The following is a 17500-nucleotide window of genomic DNA, read 5'->3' on the forward strand; positions in this document are numbered from 1 at the left end:
TCTGTCTATCTGTCTATCTGTCTATCTGTCTGTCTGTCTGGTATATCTGATCCTCTTGTTTGTTACTGAATGATGAACTGTAGTTCATGCGAGGCCATGTGTGTTTTGATCGTTCACACACACAGGTTATCTTGACCTGCACTTGCGGTCTCGTCATGGTTTTCCGAAAGAAAGTTTGGGTCGCTTTGATTTCTTCATATCTGTGGGAGAAACTTAATTTCATCTCAGTAATGGTGTCTCTTGTGTGTTCTGCTCTTGCGTCTGAAAAGCTTCTGAGGAGAGAATCCACTTTGAGAGGTACACCATCAAGAAAATCCAATGAAGGACATATAAATGTTGTTTACAAAGTTGTGATTGCCTCTCGAGATCTCCCAACTCGAACCTCCGAGGCTTCATGAGATGCTTTAAAACAACGTTTAGCATTGAAACTCCCGTCCCGCAGGTTCGTTTTCATGAAAAATCTGACACTGGCCCTTAGATGATGTCATATTTAGGTAAGAACTTCAGACGGTAGAACATTAGACATTAGTTTAATCTCTCAGTGTTTTAAGGCTGTTTGAAAATGGGTTTTCTTTCTGAAATGTGGAAAAAGCTGTGCTGGACATGATTGAAAACTTTTACTGCTTTAGTTTAGGCTGTCGTGATAACCGCCATTTTGTAGTACCGCGCTACTGACATGCCAACCGCTGAGGAATGCACGTAACCGCGATATTCGCGTGTTTTCTTTTCTCATAAGGCTATACCCTTCTTGTTGTGAACTTTATTAAATGTTAAATAAGCTAATAATGATAACAAGTCTGTTTATCATGATTTGTACAGAGGCTTTGTGGATTTGCACTTAAACGTACAGTATGTATTTTTTTTCGCCGCTAGGGGTCGCTAACCTCTTACAATAACAAAGGCGTAGTTTGATGACACAACATTTGCTAAGAATTATGGATCTTGTCATCAACGTCAAGCCGACCGATCTAATAATGTTTATGGATGAGTGAATACATCGATGTTTTTATCATGACTGTGATATGAAGCAGGTCGGGATTGCTAAGAGACTGCTATCAGCTCCACACGCGACGCGAGTCCCGCGGATATAAAAGGAATATGGACATTTCATTCTGCCGAACTACACGTGCAGAATTACAACTCACAGGTCAGTTTATTAGACAAATTAAACTTGTGAGGTAACGCAGCGCTGTTTCACTTGGTCTAACATTACACTATCACACTAAACTGCATTTGAGTGTGTTGAAATTTGTGTTAGTTTGTCTGTATGAGACTAGCAGTAAGCTAGATATAGAATATAGAATAACATACAGATCATAGTCTAACATTTTATCATTGTTGAACTATATAACATTGATTAGTTTTATGTAAATGTGCTCACCTGTTTAATAAAGTACATGTAGGAGCGGTCGAAGTCTCGGACGTGGAGCTCTCGGCATCTCGAAAACACCGCGCTGATATTGATTCTCGTTTTAGTTCTCCTTTTTTATCCAAAGTCTGCTTGCCATGGTCCATAATGTTTGAACGAAACATCAACAGCGTGCAGATAGACATTGCGAACTACACAGTCGTCCACATCTGTCGCTTTGGTTACTATCAGAGGGCTCTGGTTGCTATGGCAGTACGAGCAGAAACCAGGGACAACGCGGATATGACGACGTTGACGGCGACTAAACGGAAATAAAGAAACGTGACGTGTCTTCGAATTAAATTACAAATTTCTCCTGGTTTGAAAGTTGTTGGAAACAGTCGGGATAATGTAAGTACACAACAAAAAAATATATATAACATAGATATAGTGATTTTTGCTATTTTTAAAGCAAAAAAGTTACATATTGTGCCTTTAAGCCTAAACACACTGAAAAAAATTATTCGTTGAAATTAATAAACATTTTTTATCGTAAGTGGTTGCATTCAATTGATTTTATCTACATTTAAACAAATGCATTGTTGAACTTAATCAATTTTAGTTCAACTTAATGCATTTGTTTAAATGTAGATAAAATCAATTGAATGCAACCACTTACGATAAAAAAATGGATTAATTTCAACGAATAATTTTTTTCAGTGCAGACAGTGAATGAGAGAGATCGACTGAGCGCGTGCGATAACCTGCGTCTGTCTTTGACGTCAAGTCAAGTCATATATATTCGTGAAAAAGTTGCCATGTCCAAAGAAAACGTAATATTTGTCGTATCATCCTTTTAACGTTGAAGGTATTACCATGATTGGCGTCAGCGCTGGTTAGCATTCCACAGCGCGAGGAAGCCGCGGGGAAAAAAATCAGCGAGTCACGCATTTAATCAATGCCATGGTCTCTATTAAGTGAGCATGAGCATCAGCGCTACCTATGCGTCGCATTGCTGGTCAGCTGAGCCTTGGAAAGTGGAGTTCAAAGTTACAAATATTTAACTCCTTGTTTCATTGCATCTATCTTTTAATCAATGAATCAGCGTTTTTGAACGTGTTTGTTGAATGAACGGTTTAATGACTCACTCAAAGACAGTCCGTTGCCGTAACAATGTGTGAGTGACAGCCTTTCAATGCACAGAGATGCTGTTTAGTTTCGGTTACATTGGTTACTGAAAATGTTCTCGTTTTTGTGCATGCTGACCACATCATAACAGTTATTTATATAGCAACGAGTTGAATTTTATATAAAAATAAATAAATGGCGAAAATACCGCATATCACGCTATTGAGCCACTCAAAATTACCACGAGGGAAAGCCCTACTTTAGTTCTCTAGTTCAAATGCTTATTCTTGACTCATGACCAATAAATGAGTGGCAGGTCTGTTCTTATGGGTCACTGACAGTAGGGAAAAACAATGGCAAATTATAATTTTAGTCACTATAGCAATATAATTTGACTTATTAACGTTTAAAAGAGAGGAGAAAACAGTGCAGTGATTTATCTCCTGCTAAAAGCATGAAACTATTGACATTCAAGGGATTTTTTTCCCTGTTTATGTCATGTTCATCAATTTGCATGTTGATGGGCCAGTGCAGTTTATGTTAATGTTTATATTATTTGATTTTATTTTTCTTAGATATATAGATATGCAGACAGACAGATAAGATAGATAGATAGGCAGGCAGGCAGGCAGGCAGACAGACAGACAGACAGACAGACAGACAGACAGACAGACAGACAGATAGATAGATAGATAGATAGATAGACAGACAGACAAGATAGATAGATTTTTTTTATTATTATTTGTTTAGGACATGTTGTTGATTTTCTCCACTGTTGTCCTAAAGCAAGGGCTGTTGAGGCACACTTCTCGATAGTTTGCTTTTACTCTCTGATATGTGAAATGGCATTGTTCTGAACATTTCCACACAAACAGAGCCGCGTTGTTATGAATTAATAGTCAAACCTGCCACCCGCCACTAACCTCTCACAGCTCGTTAATTAAGCAGAGAATGTTGTTGATTGGACTTGATTGGCTGTCGTGGAGATCATGCAGGTGGTTGAGGCTCATGGGGACTAGTGTTGTCAAAATTTCCGACTTCGGTACCGAAATTTTTAATGAAATGTAAAAAATTTGGAACTTTATTTGGAGTTTGCATATAAAAAAAGAATTGTTTTATATAAGAAGTGCATCAGTTTATTCACTTTCATGCATTTACAGCCAGATCTTGAGCTATCGGGCACACAGGCGTGTTGTGGTAATCAGCTAAAGTTGTAAAGGCATATATATTATCGATACTCTGTTAAAGTTAACAGTTATTGTTTGAGTTACAAAGAGAGAGGTGTGTGTTAGAGATAGGGCTGGGTACCGAGTTCGATACTTTTTAGGTACCGACCGAATTGCCTCGATACTATCGAGTATCGAAAAATGACTTGTTTTTCGGTACCAGATTTCGATACCTAAGGGGTTAACTCGTCAACGTCAGTGCTCAAACAAATACATATGAAATGCACAACGACACGCCTAAATTCGCTCACGCACATACACGCAAACTCTACACACACGAGACGCGCGGAACTCTCCGCACATACTCTTATGAGACGCGCGCGGCGCGCGCGCACACAAACTGTCCACGCACATTCTCATGAGACGCGAGCCTATGGACGCGAGCACACACACACAAACTCGCGCACATACTCAATGACACGCAAGCACACACACTCACAATACCCTAAAGATGTGGAAAAGTCGATCAAAAGTGTGGCTACATTTCTCCAGGCTCGATGCCAACAGCGCGCGATGCAGTATTTGTGGTAAAATAATGGCTGCAAAGACGGTACCGCGACAGATATGATGAAGCTGTTGAACAGTGCACGGAGTAAACATAAGAGCAGAAAGTTGCTGCGTCTTCGACTGGTAAATGAAGAGATACCTTGTTGATCACTCTGACTGTGTTTATATTGCAATAATGACCTACTGAATGTACACTGCCGTTCAAAAACGTGTTGGTCAGAATTTTTTTCAGTAAGCATGCATTAAAGTGATCAAAAATGACCTTCCAAAAACTGTTTTCATATTTCAGCTTTGACAACACAGGAATAAATTACATTTTGAAATATATTCAAATAAGATTTTAAATTGTAATACTATTCCACAATATTACAAGTTTTACTGTATTGAATGAAATACTGTATTTTATTGATGAAATAAATTCAGCTTTGGTGAGCATGAGCTCTTTATAAAAAAAATGTTTGTACCTTATGTATATGTATAAGGAATATTTTGTTCCTTTGTGCTTTTTTATGATACCCAGCCCTAGTTAGAGAGTGGCATTTGGTTCTTTTATATGTTAACATGTGAGCTTTGCTCCTGTAGATGAGAGGACGCTGGCGATATCCTCCGTTTGTCCTGCCTGTACTACATCTATAAGTCTGATGTGGATAAATTTGGTTCATGTTCGCCTGCGGGCCGGTGGACATGCGTGATGCCATTGCTGTGTCACATTCCCCAAGGCCACGACTGGTACCTGCTCACGCGTACACTTTCTCTGCCACACAATACACTATTTTTAGCCCCGTCCTGAATCGTTCCAGGGGCCTGCGGAAGATAAAACATGTTCGGTTTGTTCATGACTCTCATGTGCTCAGCTTTATGAGGTGCTCTGTGTTATTAATGTTAAGCAATAGTCCCGTTTTATGAAGGCGTTTGTGTATTAATACGTCTGTTTGATGAAAGCTAGAGTTTTACAGCAGGGTATTACAACAGAGAGAGTATTAAAGGAAAAGTTCTCCTAAAAATGAGAGAATGCCATCATTTACTCACCCTAATGTTGTTCCAAACCTGATTTAATTTAATATGATAGTCAAATGGACTACTTTTATGACTTGCTTTGCCATTTTTGTAGCTTGACAACATCCCAATCAACTTTTATTTTATGGAAATAAGCTCCTTTTGTGTTTTTTACAGAAGAAATTCAGATTGAAATGACATGAGGTTGAGTAAATGAAAGGATTTTCGTTCATTATATCTTGAATGTGTTTCTGCTGTACAGTAACGCCCAGGTGTGATCTTAGTATGACTCTTCTAAGTAAAGATGGCTTAGTTGTTTAGAATATGTTTCAGTGTGTAGTCTCAGTCTCAGACGACACGCCCAGGACCACCCACAGTCCTTCTGCAGACCGTCTGCACACAAAACTAGAAAGCAGTTGTGAAAATCGCTGGTATGCCACAATTATTATTTTATTCTAACAAATTATGTGAGATTCACCCAATGGACAGGAGGTATCTTTATGTATATATATATATGTTGTGCATTCCTATTTCACCATTTTATTATGGCGGTTTAGTCTCTTTCAAATAAACTCAACACTCAATGGCATAGAAAACAAACCCAACTGTGATTGGTCGCTTCACTTGTACTGCCGTAGGTGGTTCTTGGCCAGCAGACTGCGATTGCATTGTGAAGCAGACTTTGTTGATGGCCTGTGTGATGTGTTTAAAGAGTTTTATTGTACCTCCTGCTCGCTTAAAGGGGTCATATAATGGTACATGCACTTTTAGAAAGTTGATTGTACTGAAATGTGTGTTGGCAGTGCCTGTACACAACCATCATATAATGATAAAAATCCATCCAGTGTTTTTTTTTTTTTAATCTCCTTACATGTTTTCCCCTGTCTCAAATCGAGCCGCCTGACCGTATGACGTCACACGGTCGGATGCCCCTCCCACGATTGTTGATTGACAGCAGCGTTTCAACACAGACCCGCCCTGAGCGAGCTGTTATCATAGTCCGCCATTGTTGATACGCAGGAGCAGAATGGCGTCTAAGCGATTGTGGTGTTCTGTTCTTGGGTGTTATAACGCACACAGCATCATTTTGATGTTCCTAAATCCGAACCGCTGAAGACGCAGTGGCTGAGTTATAGGAATATTCCCCACGATCAACGTCAATGCTTTCATGTTTGCGCGAATCATTTCTCACCAAACTGCTTTATAAACGAGAACATTGAAAAAGGTATTAGCTCCTGTCTGAGTATGTGTTGTTTATGTGCCTAATGACTGTCATAGTCTCACAGACTGGTTATTTTTTTAAACAGATCAGTAAAATTTTTTTGTTCTTCAGCCCTGACAGCTGTAGCTAACACTGCATAGATAACGTTACGCATCACTGACAGGCCTAAATTTACAGAAAAAAAGTTTTTCATGACCATTAGCTGTTACATCAATCTGTCAATGAACGTTAGCGTTCGTATCTCACTACTCTACCCTGCCAGTACACACAAAGATAGATCAAAAAGTGACATTACGTTAACCAACCATTCAGAAACGTCCTGTTCGAGCGTAATTGTCGAACTTCTTCGGGGCCGTCGTCTTGTTCCGACTCCGGTTCAAATTGATACGGTTGCACAAATGCATAGACATCATATAAGTCTCTATATAATATCTATGCACAAATGTGTCCTCAGAGACTCCCGCTGCCATTCTTTCTCCAAAATATACCCTCAACTGTTGTCAAGGCAACACTCCACGTGTGTTGTGGCAAAACGCCCCACAGAACAGAGGGGCGGGGTGAGCAAAGCTCATTATCATTTAAAGACACATGCACCTAAACGGCGTGCTGAAAACAGCTGTTTTTGACCAGGTAAAATGAGTGTTTTCTTACAATACTAATGAGAATTTTTAATTTAGACCCTAAAGAATCATATTAACTTGTACAAAAATGGCATTATATGACCCCTTTAAGAGATGAGAAACAGCTTTGTTGTCTTTTATTTGTAATAGCCCATTTGATATTAGGGCTGGGCGATAAAACAATAATTATCGCTATATGATTTTTTTCTCGATAAAACGATATCAAGAGTTCAAATGTTCGATAATGTTTATGCGCCAAAAGCGGAAGCTGCCGAGCTCACTAAACCAGACGCGTTTACTCTGATCACTCTCGTCACGAGATCCAGTGAGAAGCGCTTGAATTCAGCGAAGAACACAAATGTCTCAGTGATTTAAACCAGTTTAAAGGCAGATGAAACAGCGCTGACAAACAGGAGCAACACTGTGCGCAACGACACTGTCAGAAGGCTTTTCCGTCTACAAATTCCCATCATTTTCCATGGATTTACTGTAGCGTTAGCCTAGTAATATTAACTGCACCATGAAATGTGGGATATACATATTGAAATGTATTGTATTATATTATTAATGTAGACAATGTATTTAAAGGACTAATGGAATATAATTACAGCATTTAATAATGTATTTATGCTACTGTTTTTCATACAAATACCATAGAAACCATAAAGTTACATTTTGCCATGATAGTGAGGTGCTACAGGCTATGCCTGGTTTTATCTCTGGTTTTATCTGTGATACTGGATGACCAATGGTTAATTTTAATAGAACTCAAACAGTCAGAATATTACATTTTACCAAATAAAAATGAGGTCGTTACATTTTTTTTAACAGATGTTACCGTTTTTGTTAATGAACATACATTTAACATAGTAAATCTGCATCCTAACTCAAGCTAATACTACTGTCAACTCACTGTCAGATATGCGTTTCGAGACAAAACATGTAATATTAATATTGCAGCCTGCACTGCAAACTGTGCTGAAGATACGTGCCATCAAAGTCAGGCAACACAAAGACTTGAAACAATTATCCCCCATTAGCACACGCAGAAACTAAGAAATTAATTTTCCAATAAAGATATTTATTTTGTTAAGGAAAAATGACAAATGTTGTACCTCAGATTTGTGAAATGTTCACCTGTTTGGCAAGTGTTTGTCATGATATGTTCTGACAATAAAGAGTAGTTTAAAACCACAATTAACGCTCTGGTTTCTACAACTTTCACTTAGGAGCATAAATCTGCCTTTAAACTTAAAGATTTGACATTTATCGTGATAATTATCGATATCGACTGATATCAAACAATTATCGTAACACTTTTTTTTGGGGCTATATCGCCCAGCCCTATGTTTAGTGTCAGTGGTTGAGAGAGTTGTATGTACTGAATGTTTCCTCTCTCGTTTCTCCACCACACCCAGCACTGCTCGGCCGGTCTCGCCATCAGCGTGAGGGAATCTGAGAACGAGTCGTGTCACATGCGTGGAAATTAAACCGAGTCAGAGCTGCAGGCCTAATCAGTTTAGCCACTGTAGAAAGAGAGACAGAAAAGGATTGTCCAGTGAACATGATGTCTCTGACTCCATCATGGCAGAAAATGCCAATTGGTTAAGATGTAAATGTTTGCTGCATAAGTGTTTCTTATCCAGCTTCTTCTCCCATGATTACTAGCGTTTGTTCAGAGGCTTATTCCCTGGAAGGGAGGCAGTTCTCTGCAGAACTTCATTAATCCACATGAAACACTAGCCTGGTCCTACCAGACTCTCACATTTCATTTGTACAGAGAGTCTGGCCACTCTCCATTGACAAGCGTTAACTTCCTTGAAGGCGGTTCTGTTGGACCGGAGAAAACCCACGAATATACCGCAATCCCAGACGAAGTACTGGAGGAAAATGAAAATTGAGTACGTAGGAGCGCGGAGCTAATGAAACACCATCGCTGCGTCCGAAATCACGTACTGTATGAGTGCGACGGTTAAAAAAGCACGTACTATCTATATAGTATAAATGTAATCCGGACGTACTACGTCCACCATGTTATCATTATCACGTGACCTACCGGCGTCCCTTCACCTCCATTCATAAATCCTTTCCCGTGGCCTCATGGGATAGTAACGTTTCCATCGAATGCACACTTCAGAATCTCACTGGAAGTAGTAGGTCATAGGTTGAAACATATTGACCCTAGTTTTAGTCTTAGTTTAGTCTTCACTATTGACTAACTTGCATATTACTAGCATATTGGCTGTTTATTAGTACTTATAAAGCACATATTAACATCTTATTCTGCACGACCATATTCTACATCCCCTAATTGTACCCCATACCTAAACATAACCACTACAACAACTATTAACTATTAACCGTATTCACTTTTAGTTAGCAGTAAATTGGGAGTTTATTGAGGCAAAAGTCATAGTTAATAGCGAATGTGTTTCATATTTTTTTTTCATTGAAAATGCAGAATTTTTCCCTAAATATCTGCAGTGTCAAATATTCACATTATATTTTAGATGATTTTGCTTCAAATGAAGCACTATTGTAAATATCATAATTTCAATGTTTTAATGCTTTCTTGTTGACCTTTAAGTTTCCTAAAAATGGTCCGTTCAGTCTGTCCACTTTAATCAATTGATTCAAAACTCTGATTCACTAATTCATTTGCATCATCACTGTTTATTTCTGTATAGTTATATTGGTGCATATAAATGAAAATGGTTGAATATGATTTTTCCGTTCATTCCTTTATTATTTTAACTAGATTTCATCAGTATTTTACATCTTACATTAATTCTTTTGAATCTGCTCAACTGACTGTTTGAATGATATTTTTTGTGAAAAAAAGTTAAAGCGCTCTTAAATATCTAGAATTAGTCAAATAGATATAGTAAAGGTTTTTTTTTTTTTTTTTTTTAGCTACATCGCCCTGCACTAGGGCTGTCACTTTTTATTCGATATTCGAATATGCATTCGAACATGACGTGAAATATCCGAAATCGAACTATAAATAAACTATCCGGTTTTTAAAGTGCCATGTGTAGCGCATTTTTTACATGCCATCTCATCCAGTAGCGGCCGCTCTAAACGTATTGTAGCGTAGGCCCATGACCAAATCAAGCGAATAATAGCCAATAGCCAGCTTGTTTTGAAAATGGAAGATAACGACAAGACTAAGGCCCAATCCCAATTCTATTTTATACCCCTTCGCCTACCCCTTACCCTTGCCCCTTGAAACAGAGTAGGGGTGAAAATATTCCCCTAAGAAATGGGACACCACTACTACACCGTTACACGTCATTATACGTCGTTGCTAGCGCCTATGTCACAGGAGATGCGCCAATGTTTATCACAAACTTCCAAGATGCCGTCGTCAGCTGTAGTCTTGCTTGAGTTACAGCAATTTTTTTGCATTTTTCTTCTGAAGTTCGCAGAAAACAACGGAGATGACGATATCTTCGACGCCTAATGCTGCCGCGTTCACACCAAACGCGAATAGAGCGTCTGGCGCGAGTGATTTCAATGTTAAGACATGTTTACGCGCGTCTGGAGGTCTTGCGGCGCGAATGAGGCGTTTATCCGTCCACTTCGCTTCAAACTTTTGCTTTTTACACGCGTCATATTGTTAACGAACTTTAGCGTATTTTTTTTGTTGTTTTTTTTGCAACCGTTTATTTGAATAACATGACCGTAAATATGAACACAAGATTGAATGTGACATAAAGAACATGATTATTGGCCGGTGTATGCAGGTACATTTCTCATACCCCTTCGTTTGAAGTGTGGTCCCGAAAAATCTTCGTTTCAAGGGCTATCTGTCCCTTCCCCTCACCCCTACCCCTCCAACCAAAAGAGAATCGAGACAACCCCACCCCTTCACAGGAACGCGCAAAACGGAGGGGTAGGGCCAAGGGGTAGGGGCAAGGGGTGAATTGGGATTGAGCCTAAAGAGACCGCGCTGTAATTCCTGCCTATTACACGCGCACACACACACACACACACACACACACACGACCCACAGAAAAGACAGTCAGTATCGAGTTCTCTTTCGGGCTTGAACAAACCATAACACACAAATTATGCCAAATGTCCGATTTGTCGAGTGTCCTCATAAGAGCAGTCTTAAATTATTTAAATAAAGTCTTAAATGAACGTAGAGTTTTGTGAGAAAATGGGACGCGTGTCAGATCGCGTCTCTGTCAGCAGCGGCTGGTCTTAAAGTGTCATTAATGTTAATCAAAGAACAAAGGTAAGAGAGTAAATTACTCACTCAGACCCGGCGCCAGGAGGATTATTATACCGGTAGCCTAATCATGAATGCACTCCGCTATCTTTCAACACATCTCCGGCGAACGGCTTTTTCACGCAAAAGAAAAACTCGTGAAGCGCAGTGAAATTCAGCGACCATGTGGCGTTTCCTGATGGATCGAGGTTGTTCGTTAACTTCATTTTACATTTTACTCATAGATATTCCAATATATTCTAATACATTGCTTTTGATATTTGATATCCGTTCGAATTAGATTTTTCTCAAAAGTGACAGCCCTACCCTACACTCATTTTATGTCCTTCTCAGCAGAAATCGACTGGACAACTGAAATAAATGACAGTATAAGACCTCACAGCTAATTAAAGCACATTAGTCCCAACGTTAATTATTGATTCTGAACATGGCGGTATGTTGGGAGTTTGCCGCGGGCAGTGTAAAGGGCACCTGTTAACAGCTTGTTGCATTGACTCTGGCATTCGCAGAACAGATGTTTTGCCTGTACTGAACGAAGAGCATTTGTTTGGCTTTTCTCCGGAAGACGAGAGCTCTGCTGAAATGTCCTCCGGCGCTGGGCTGTGTCGTAGCGGTGGGGTTTCGGGGAGCATGTAAATGTGCCCCTGCTGCGCTCAAGCATGAATGAAAGCAGACGGTGAGAACATATGAGAGGGATTTAGGCTTGTTTTTTTTAAATGTCAAGAGATGACATCTGTGGAAGTGATCATGCTCTTCAAGCAGGGCTGGGGATTGACACATTTCACGATTCGATTCAATTTGATTGCAAATATGAATTTGCTTATGCAATTGTGAATCGTATTTTGAAAAGAGAGACCCCATACCTGCGTGCTGAACGAGAGGTTTGTGGAAACGCACCGAATCTACAGGAATTCTTATGTGTGGCACTGAGATGAGAGAGATGAAAGAGTAATGAGAAAATGGAGATTAATAAAAAACTCCCCTTCATCTGTTCATTCTCATGATAACATATTCATACTTGCCCTCTGCTTTCGCTCCACACAGACTGATCAAATAGTTTGTCATTATTTGCTCGCCCTCATGTTGTTTCAAACATGTTTTATCTTCATGCAACTCTATTTTAAGTCAAATTATTGAGTCATGTGAGGAACTCATTGCTCATAAACATTTTTAGTCACATTAACACTAGTTTTGTATTTGGTTCTTTTGTTTGTTGCAGCTGATTTTTATCGCTTGAGATTGTCACTTCATTTCTTTTCATATTCATACTCCGTTCTTCAATTCTTCAGCCTTGTTCAGTCTTTTAATGGTTAATTTGCTCTCAACCTTCTAACACCCGTTTTTTGTTGTGTTCTTCCTTTTGTTTTGTCATTCAGTGTTAAAGATGTGTTCAGTCAACACATACACACAGCTGCTGCATCCTAATGAAGAGTGTGTCTTTAACATCCAGGTGCAAATGTGTATGCATTTTCAGAGTGGTGTTGTTGGTCTCTCGTGTAGGATTGTGAATCAAGATTCGAGGCTTCTCATTCCGAACTGGTTCCATATAAAACAAATATAGTTTGGAAATTCTGTCTAAATTCTCAGCATGTAATTGTAACTGCTGAATAAACGGGTAACTTCATTCATTGTTTCATGCATTTTGAAAAATGTCTTTGCAAAGCACATTTTTTGTGGTGTGTGTGTGTGTGTGTGTGTGTGTGTATACATATATGAATCTTTGAAGATTTATTGATTTAAGAAAGATCTTCGGGCTTAAAAAAAAGCTAATAATTAATTATATTTTTTCCTTTAGAAAAAGATGCATAATTTACAATGTCAAGTCACCTCTGTTTTTAAAGCGCTTTATACAATACAGATCGTTTCAAAGCAGCTTCACAGTGATAAACAGGGAAATAACAGAATCATTGATGCAAACTTCATCAAATGTGAGACAAATTCAGCTGTAAAGCATCTCTAAAAAGACATCATTCAGCTCAGCTCAGTTCAGTGTTGATTCAGTTTCGTTCAATAAGGGTGTAAAGTTCAATTATGAAACAAGCTTAATTAAGCTATAAGCAACTCTACAGTACAGAAGACAATAGTGTCATTATTCAGCTCAATTCAGTTAAATTTTTAATTTGATATTTTAAAATTTTAATTTAAAAAAATGATAATATTACTGAATATTAAAGAAAATCATGTTTTTAATGTTGTGTAAATGTCTATGTGGTGTTTATAATATCGTCGCTGCCCGATGAAACTCACGTATGTCCAAAACGGTTACTTTTCAGGAAGTGAGTAAAACACAGTAATTTCAAAAGCAGTTGAACGTAGCGTTGTCATACTTGGTACGGCATCTTTAAATGTAACCATATTCTTGCCAGTGTAATGATATAATCCACATTTGACCAAAATCGAGTTTAAATGGACATACGTGCATATTTTACAGTAACGGTGGTCGATACACGTTCTTCCGATCATTAATTAGAATGGCCAAGTCGCGTTCCATATTGACAGATGAATAGGCTACGCTCAGTTTATTAAATAGCCTACGTCTCAGTTTATTAAATACGCTCAGTTTATTAAATGTCTCTTGCAAACTATGAAGGGACAATGAATCAATACACTGACATGGCAATGCTAGACAGATACTTTGTTTGCACAGTCCTACCGTAATTTTGTCACTCCTCTCCACTCCCAATAACAGTTGTGAATATATTGCGAATATATAATAAACTTGAGAACAGTTGTCAAAAACAAACGTTTGCTGATACTTTACCTCACAGTGTTATTCGGCTATCCAATGCTGAGCTTCCAGAGACGCTTAAGATGAAACTTCACGAGACCGGCGAGATGCCTCCACAGGGCGGGAGATACGCGGCGTGATTGACAGCTTTGACACCAAATGGATATACGTGAAAATCAGATGACATGATTTCACAACTTTTCATTGCTCATTTAGATATGTGAAGCATACTGTATACAGAAATGAACCTGGACATTCTATCCGTCGAAAAATCTCAAAATCGGCAAAATGGACATACGCGGTTTTCATCGGACAGCGACGATATGCTTGAAGACAAACCATGTGCAAATTCATCAGTCAACACCATTGCGGAGTATTTTCTTCTTAAAACTACGGCACACCGATGACGGGTTTGAAACAGACCCCGTTTCCTACAGTCACCAAAATGTAACCAATCCCGTCAACTTGCAGAGCGGGGCTTTTCATATCTGGTCAAAGGTTTCTGTTTATTACAGCGTATTTTTGCAGCGTTGAGCAATGTAGCCAATCACAGACATATCTGATGATCTCTTGAACGCAGTGGCCAATCAGAGCCAGTGCTGAGTTTTACACGCTCACGAATCCTCTCATTATAACAAACAAAGTTTAGACACGATGTAAATAAGGGATTCATTGTGCAGTCTAGAGATTCATGGATTATATATTTTTGGAATTTTTTGAGATTGCGATGAACAAGTGACAACGTTTTAGTGATTATAAGTTGACAAAAGGATTAATTCTCAAAATTGCAATGCAATGCAAGATTGCTACTTGCCATTGGGTAGCGTTTACTACTTCAGTTAACTGAGTGAAAGCGGAGCATGTTCGAGCTGGTGTGAGTGAGTGGAGGCGGGAACTAATTAGTATATTCAAAGTTTCACGCATACTCAATGAGGTAACGGTGTAGAGTGTATGGTATTTTCATGGATGAAAAAAGTTTAAATATGTCATTTTGATTAGTTTTAAGGGAGACAATTAGTGACTGCAGTGGGACTTAAAATGAAAAGTGGAGCAAAATGGACTGTTTTTCCTTCAGAATAAGATGCATAATTTACAATAACACCACGAACATGAATGAAAAAACATAAATAAGAGTCAGTTTGGGGTTCACAATGTTTTACATGAATCATGACATTCCTTGTCTGTTCCAGCAGTTGGCTCTGCGATGCAGTCGCTGGTGTGTGTCTGCGCAGATCCCGTGAGGTCTGTCTCTCTCGTTCACCCGTCCCTCTCTCTCTCTCTGTTTCAGAGCTGGCCGGTCCAGGCCCCTCCCCCGCCACTCAGGAGCTGATGACACGCCTGGGGTTCTTGCTGGGCGAAGGCATCCCGGGCTCCGCGCGCATACCTATGGACGACAAGAATGAAAAAAAGGTATTTTCCGCAGCTGCTGCCAGAGTGAGAGAGGGAGACAGGGAAAACTGCAAGGATTAAAGCTGCATGTTGCTGTCTGTCAGTGTGAGACAGACACAATGAAGAGCGTTTCAGAGCTGGAGTGTGTCTGTGCACGACCACAGTAAGTCATTCCCGTTTGCTCCGAGCCGCTGCATTGCTGATGAGAAACTTGAGGTCTGGTCCAGAAATAGTTTTGTCCTGTCAGGGTTTCGTTTAGTCTCTGGATGATGAGATGATTAGGCTGAGGCGGTCCGAACGCCCTTCATGTGCGAAAGGCTTTTGTTTAATAAATCATAATCGTTCGTCGCTCTGGGAATCGCATGCAGAAGGAAGCAACAATGTGTGTCTTTGAGAGTTGTTAATGATCTGGCTTGCGTTGTGTGCTCTTGGACGATGTTGTCCAGTGGGATTCGGTGAACGTCTTTAATCTGTTTCATCAGGCTGCCTTTTGGAAGTTTGTTTTAAAGGAACTTTTATCTGGTTTTGTGACCTTGACTGACTCACAGTGATGACTCACTGGGGCTGCTGGTGTTTGGTCTGGTTTAGGTTGTTGGTCTGTGAGAGAAGGACTTTATCTGTTTAATTCAGGCTGTTTGACAGTCAGTGTGACGCTATTTAATTTAATTGCGTAGATCTATTATGTTATTCAAAAATGTGTAAAAAATTAATTATAATCACTCTTCTACCATGTTTTCGTAGTCTGAAATAATTGTTTATATTTTTGTGGGTCAAAAATGTAAGGTATGAGTGACAAATAAAATTAATAAATAAAAATAAATAAATAATAGGGCTGTCAAGCGATTCAAATTTTCTAATTAATTACATGATGTGGTGATTGATTAATCGCAAATTAATTGCACATCAAATTTGGCTGAGAAATTACCCCCAAAAGATTATTTAAAGTCATTATTGTGTTAAATGAGAAAAGTGTCAAATAGACATTACAAAAAGTAGCTTTAGAAAGAAATATTATATTTGATTCAACATCGAATTTATTACACATACACTTTTAGGCTGCAACGGCCATGAGAGTAAGTCATTGGGTGAACTATACCTTTAATGTTTTTTTATGAGTATGGAATATGAAATTATTTTTTTAATAAAATAATACACTAAATAAGAGGCCAAAACTGCCAGTAGGTGGTGGTAAATATCTAAATGAGTCATTGAGTCATTCGTTCGTTCATTCATTCATTCATTCATTCGTTCGTTCATTCAATTTGTTGAATTCATGTTCGTCACCAATAAACTGTATGAAAAGTAAGATGACCTATGTAGGTCTGGGGTGGGGTGGGTGCATTAAATGCATTAATAATTTTAATGCATAATATTTTTCCATAACTAATCGATTAAATTAAATCAACAGCCCTAATAAATAAATAAAAGCCGAAAACCTTAAAAAAGTACTTTGGTGATATTAAATAGGTATAAGTAGACTTATATTTAAATATTAATATGCCTATTTAAATATCAGTGTGGTGTTATCAACATGCGGGAGCCATTTTGTTGTCAGCTTACAAGAAACTTTTAAAACAGGAAATGGCATAGAGAACCACTGTAAAGCCTCATGATTGAATGTCATGTCAGTAAGTTGTGTAATTGTTCAGGTGAAGCGGCCTTTGGTGGCATGTCAAGGTTTCTGCCTTATTAGCTGTTTATTTCTTCTGCTGGGTTTTATTTGGATGAAGATAAACATCGGACTCTGGTTTTGATTTAGATGTGTGCTGTTGGTGCATTAAAATGTACATTCACTGTTGGCATTTTAATCTAATCTCTTCTACTCTTCCATATAACAGAAAATAAAGATAGCAGTGTTTGCCTCATTAAAATGCAGAAGCGGCCTGCATTAACACCAGCATATCTCTGTTCTCTCTGCAGTGTCCAGTAAATCAGGGAATCAGCCCGTGTTCGACTCTAACCAGCAGCACGGCGTCTCCATGTACAGAAAGCCCCTGCTCCACCTTAAACAGTAACAGCAGCCGCCCGTGTGGGACCCTCAGCATCACCAGCCCCAGCTCCACCCTCGAGAGCAAAGACAGCGGCATCATTGGTGAGAG

At 39.0% G+C, this 17500-nt stretch overlaps 1 protein-coding gene across 1 annotated transcript in view; it reads left to right on the top strand.

The window, feature by feature from the left end:
• tanc1b (tetratricopeptide repeat, ankyrin repeat and coiled-coil containing 1b) overlaps window positions 1-17500 on the top strand; it is a 184503-nt gene that overhangs the window by 75380 nt on the left and 91623 nt on the right. Inside the window, exons 5-6 of the mRNA XM_084420453.1 lie at window positions 15301-15422; window positions 17322-17493. Of these exons, the coding sequence (XP_084276579.1) occupies window positions 15301-15422; window positions 17322-17493 (294 nt within the window). The remainder of the gene's footprint in view (window positions 1-15300; window positions 15423-17321; window positions 17494-17500) is intronic.

This window comes from Rutilus rutilus, assembly GCF_951802725.1.
Source record: "Rutilus rutilus genome assembly, chromosome: 10".
Classification (NCBI taxonomy): domain Eukaryota; kingdom Metazoa; phylum Chordata; class Actinopteri; order Cypriniformes; family Leuciscidae; genus Rutilus; species Rutilus rutilus.